Source organism: Xiphophorus hellerii, chromosome 13, assembly GCF_003331165.1.
Source record: "Xiphophorus hellerii strain 12219 chromosome 13, Xiphophorus_hellerii-4.1, whole genome shotgun sequence".
Classification (NCBI taxonomy): Eukaryota; Metazoa; Chordata; class Actinopteri; order Cyprinodontiformes; family Poeciliidae; genus Xiphophorus; species Xiphophorus hellerii.
In genome coordinates this window covers 852,177-857,941 of record NC_045684.1, presented here as the reverse complement: position 1 = coordinate 857,941, position 5,765 = coordinate 852,177, and the positions used below count along the sequence as shown (strand labels likewise).

The 5,765-nt window shown below is 48.5% G+C and overlaps 1 protein-coding gene across 1 annotated transcript in view; it reads left to right on the top strand.

Annotated features, from left to right (window-relative positions):
* The window catches only part of epha10 (EPH receptor A10), an 80,594-nt gene that overhangs the window by 18,153 nt on the left and 56,676 nt on the right, over positions 1-5,765 (top strand). Inside the window, exons 2-3 of the mRNA XM_032579962.1 lie at positions 2,870-2,934; positions 4,597-5,269. Of these exons, the coding sequence (XP_032435853.1) occupies positions 2,870-2,934; positions 4,597-5,269 (738 nt within the window). The remainder of the gene's footprint in view (positions 1-2,869; positions 2,935-4,596; positions 5,270-5,765) is intronic.

The following is a 5,765-nucleotide window of genomic DNA, read 5'->3' as shown; positions in this document are numbered from 1 at the left end:
ACAAAGTTTTCTCTGAAGGTGACCTTGAATTTTCTTCTGTCTCTGATTCCAGAGTCTGCAGAAGTCAGAAGAAATATCTTTATTATTTAAAATGCTAGTATTTCAAAGTTCCTGATGAGAGCCGCTGCTTTGGTTTTCTGCATTTTTACATTTAAAACCAGCCTTGTTGGTGCGACAGGAAGTGACAGGTTACGGTGGTTACCATGGTTACCATAAGGGCGAGGGAAATCGGGAGTGTAAATGACGAGTTTCATCTGATGAAAAACATCAGGGAAAATGTTTCTGATTTTTATTAAATCAACCAAACTCACAGGAAGTTTCAACCAGTTCAGATAAACCAGTAAAACCATATAAACCAGTAAAACCAGTGTGGTCCAGCGGTAGGGCAGCCTGCAGCGCCCCCAGCTGGCCATCGGATTCTTTGGCTGCTTTGTTTCTGTAATGAAGGAAATTATGAGTGAAAAGCTTTGAGATGATGATGATGATGATGATGATGATGATGATGAGAGCTCATTAAGTGGATGATCTGTGTAAAGAGGAGGAGGAGAAAGGAGAGCTGCCCCTCCCCCACCTGTTTCTCCCCTGCAGATCCAATAGAGTTTAAACAGAACCTGATTTCAGCCGACTGAGTTTCCTCTGATCCTCTGGAGTCATGTTTGTTCCTCCGTCTCATCCTTTCTTCTTCTCCTCCGTCTCATCCTTTCTTCTTCTCCTCTGTCTCATCCTTTCTTCTTCTCCTCTGTCTCATCCTTTCTTCTTCTCCTCCGTCTCATCCTTTCTTCTTCTCCTCCGTCTCATCCTTTCCTCCTGTTGTCTCTCCGTGTTTCTGCTGATCGTCCCTCTCTCTTCTCTTCCTCCTCCTTCCTGTTATCCGCCGGGTGGCGTTCCTCCTGGCTCTGGCCTCGGCCCACTGACCCGCATCAGAACTGGAGCCGTTCTCCGGCTGCGTTGCCAGGTTTATTTTGACCTCTGACCTCTCTCCGCTGCATCATCTCAGATTTGTGTCAGAGTGGTTGTGACTTCGGCTCCTGACTCGGACTGGAGGCTTTAATAACAGCAGGAAGTGGAGCAGATTTAAAGGGCCAGTGTCACGTTTTAACCTGCAGTGTTTCAGAAATCCTTTATTCTCCATGGCAACCATTCAGCTGCAAAACACCTGGGTGGACCTAGCCCGCCCATGAGGCTTAGCTCCTCCCCCACTCAGCTCCTTCAGACTAGCCAGCAGCAATTAGCAAACAGCTGCTGAGCTCATTATAGGAGCTGCTGCTCAGAGCATCGCTGGTAGAAACGTTAAAGGGTTAATAGAGGAGCCATGTTGGGACGACTTCCTGGAGGCGGAGCTTCAGACAGAGCAGGAGCTTCTTAAAGAGACAGAGGCCCAATTTCAAGGAGTTAAATCAGGAAGTAAAATTTCTTGAGTCGCATTTTTTATTTGGAGCATTTTTATAACAAATGAATTTAACATAGTTACTTTACCATGTGCCTGGAAAACAGATGGTACCGGCCCTTTAAGACCCAGTTCTAATGATGTTCTGGATGTTTCAGCTCAGATTGTTGGATCAGTCAGTCAGTCTGTGTGTGTGTGTGTGTGTGTGTGGGTGTGTGTGTGTGTGTGTGTGTGTGTGTCGGTGTGTGTGTGTGTGGGTATGCGTGTGTGTGTGTGTGTGACTGCAGTGATGACCAGATGTTGATTCTTCATCAGTTTGGGCTGAGTGGCTCCAGCTGAACCTCTGAGGATTTTCCTTTACGTTTCTGATCCTCCAGATTCCCGACCGAACCAGAACCGTGACGTTGAGATAGTTTGAGGTAAAAACGAGGCTCTCAGGTTTCAGTTCGTCCTGCAAACAACCAGAAAAACATGTGAAGCTGTTTCTCATGACGTCACTAACCAGGCTGGACTCACTTCATCGATGTTAAAATATCACACACACACACACACCCACACACACACCCACCCACACACACACACACACTCTGCCTGAAGAGTTTATAAATCAGGTTTTCTTCGTGTTCACAGGTAAAGGAACAATCCACCTGACTGTAAACTGTTTTCCTTCCAACACGTTAAATGTTTTCTCATTCTTCTGGGCTTCATGTTTCACGCTGCGGATTCTAACAGACATTTATCACATCGTTTATTTTTACCGTCATTCATGATAAAAGTTTTATTCATTCTGACAATAAATTCCAATTATTGATGTTTGAAAACCTGAGAAACTCTCATTGTTGCTGGAATCTTTACTCTGTAAATAAAACAATCTCTTGCTTTGGAAAGATTCTGTTTGCTGGTTCTGAAAGGTTCTGGTATGGTCAGCAGCTTTGACCCGTTTCTGTGGTTCTGAAGCCAGGTTCAGCTGGTTCTGGGTCTCTCAGTCCAGATGTTTGTTCATGAATCTTTTCTACGCTCTGAAACTGCTTCAGTGTTTTGTTCCAATCCTGTTTCTCTGTCCATGGTTCTGAAACGGTTCTGAAACGGTTCTGAATTGGTTCCGATGGAACTCTGTGCCTCACACAGTTAGAACGGGCTGTATCGCTGTCCGTGGTTCTGAAACGGTTCTGAAACAGTCGTCATGGTTCTGTCCGTGGTTCTGAAACGGTCGTCATGGTTCTGTCCGTGGTTCTGAAACGGTCGTCATGGCTCTGTCCGTGGTTCTGAAACGGTCGTCATGGTTCTGTCCGTGGTTCTGAAGGTGAAGACTTGTTTTTGTTTCTCCTCCAGGTTCTGATCCGTTCTCAGTCCAGAGGAACCGGTCGCTCTGACCCGTTTAGTTCTCCTCCAGCTGGTTATTCTGACCTGCTACAGATTAAGACACGCCTCCTTCCTGTTTGCTGACCTCTGACCTTCTCCTTGTTCTTTCTGTTGCTCCAGTTGTGCTGCTGAACTCCAAGGAGACGCAGGCAGAACTCGGCTGGACCTCCTTCCCCCCAAACGGAGTAAGTCGGCTTGTTTTGGCTATTTTACCGTTTCTCTCTTTGCAGCTGAGAGTTTATCGTCTCCATTAATCAGCGGCTGTGATCCAGGCGGGTCGGGCAGCGCGCGGCGGGTCCGGCTGCGGCCCGGCGGGTCCGGCGGCGCGCGGCAACAGCAGCAGATAAATGCTCTCCTCCGTGTCGATCGATATCGTTTGTGATAAGTTATGGCTGGAAGACAAATGGGCTTTTTAAGAGAATGGCTCTCTGCCAGAGCCGTTTGTCACACACACACACTCACACTCACAAACACACCCCGACACACACACACACACACACCCACACCCCCACACACACACACACCTGACCCAGCACTCACACACACACACCCCACACACACACAGTGTCTCTGTGTAATAAATGAGCAGCAGCTGTTTGTGCCAACAGCGTCCCAGCTGGCGTTTGCTGCCGGACGGTTCTGAACCACATGGAACCAGAACCAGAACCTGATCAGGTCTCATGGCAGCGGCGTCGGTTTGGGCCACAGATCCACATGCAGTGATTGTTCTGTTTCTGACTCGGATCAGGTTTCGATGGAACATTTTTGTTCTGATGTTTCGGGTTTTCCTCATCAACGCTCTGCGCTGCTGGAAGCTTCATAAAAAGATTTTATTGCTGTTGAATCCAAATGAACCGGGCCGAGCTCGGCAGAACGGACCCATTTCAGCGTCCTGCTGCTTCACACGCAGAACAGATCTAATCCCTCAGATGATTTTAGATTTTCAGATTTTTCCTGAACGCCACAGTTTTTCTGTTTCTCCAACAGGAGCAGATGGAGCGAGTAAAAGTCCTGGCACAAATTCCCCAAACTGTTTCATGAACTTATTGATGTTTACAGAAACAAAAAGAACTCAGTTATGTTTAATATTTCTACATTTTTAGGAGTTTTATGATGGACTTTGCTTGAAAATGGCTGAAAATCATAAAAACATGGACTGTGCTCTGAGGTTTTACGTGTTCATTAAATCAAGTCGTGTTGTTGGAGTGAGGATCAGATGGATCAGATGGATCAGATGGATCAGATCCCAGATCAGCCTCAGTGACTCACAAACAAAGAAAAGCTTCTACAGATCAGTGTGAGTCAAAGCTGGGAGCAAATTTAGATTCTGACTGTTTCTGCGTCAGCCGACACTTTCTCTGTTTGGAGGTTTTAAAATCCTCACAAACGTTTCAGCAGGATGAAACTTAGCAGCTGACAGTGACTCAGCGCTGAGGATGATGATGAGGATGAAGAGGATGATGAGGATGATGAGACTGTCACACATCTTCTGTAGGGAGCTGTTACAGTTACAGAGTTAAAGATTAATGACAATAATTTGTTGTTTTTAGCCTGTTTGTTATGAGCTAATGTTTCGTTAGCAACCTAAATATGTAGCTTAATTAGAAAATGAAATATTGAGTTTGGAACTGTGACATTTATAAATGTAGAAATAACATGATGAAAAATGCCACTGCATAAGAAATTTCTGGTGTTACTTTTTTATTGTAACTTTGCAGACGGCTTTCCGTTATGAGGATGATGATGAGGATGAGGATGATGATGAGGATGATGATGATGAGGATGAGGATGATGATGAAACAGGTCAGGCTGTGCTAACGTGGCTGCTGCTCGTGTCTTCCTGCCAGTGGGAGGAGATCAGCGGCGTGGATGAGAAGTACAAGCCGATCCGGACCTACCAGGTGTGTAACGTGATGGAGCCCACGCAGCAGAACAACTGGCTGCAGACGGGCTGGGTGGCACGCCGCGGCGGACAGCGCATCTTCGTGGAGCTGCAGTTCACGCTGCGCGACTGCAACAGCATCCCCGGCGTGGCCGGTACCTGCAAGGAGACGTTCAACCTGCTGTACGTGGAGTCGGACCGGGACCTGGGCGCCGTGACCCGGGAGGACCGCTACTCCAAGATAGACACCATCGCCGCCGACGAGAGCTTCACGCAGGGAGACCTGGGGGAAAGGAAGATGAAGCTCAACACGGAGGTGCGGGAGATCGGACACCTCAACCGGAAGGGCTTCCACCTGGCCTTCCAGGACGTGGGCGCGTGCGTCGCCCTGGTGGCCGTCCGCGTGTACTACAAGCGCTGCCTGGCCACCGTGCAGAACCTGGCTGTGTTCCCCGACACGGTGGCCGAGGCCGCCTTCGCCACGCTGGTGGAGGTCCGCGGCGGCTGCGTCAACAACTCGGAGGTGGACAGCGACAGCCCTCCCAGGATGCATTGCAGCGCCGAGGGGGAGTGGCTGGTGCCCATTGGGAAGTGCAGCTGCAGCGCCGGCTACGAGGAGGGCCACAGCAGCTGCGAAGGTAGGCGGGGCCAGAGGGGGATGGGCGGGGTCAGAGGATGGGTGGGCGGAGTCATATGGGATGTGGGCGGGGTCAGAGAATGGGTGGGCGGGACCTAAAGGAGGAAACTGGAGAAAGGATCTGCGATCTTTCCAGATTCGTTTCTTCCTTCAAGGGCCGATAGATAAACGGTTTGTGTCTCATTAAATCATGATCTCAGTTCCTTTGGTTCGTTTCTTTCAGGCTGGTTTTTGACTGATGGTTAAAGAATCAGCAGCAGTTTGTTCTGGAATCAAAAATGATTTCTCTTCTGCAGATTTAGTTTTGTGCTGCTGCGTTTTCTCAGACCGACTCTGAAGGTCAGCGGGTCGCTTCGGGTCACAGAGGTCAGGTCAGACTTCCTGTTTTTAGGAGATGAAGATGAGGAATGTGATGGTGAAGAAGTGGAGCAGTTACCTGCTCAGGTGGAACTTCTGATTGGCTCAGGTCGGGTTTGATGAGGCTGATCGTTGCTTTG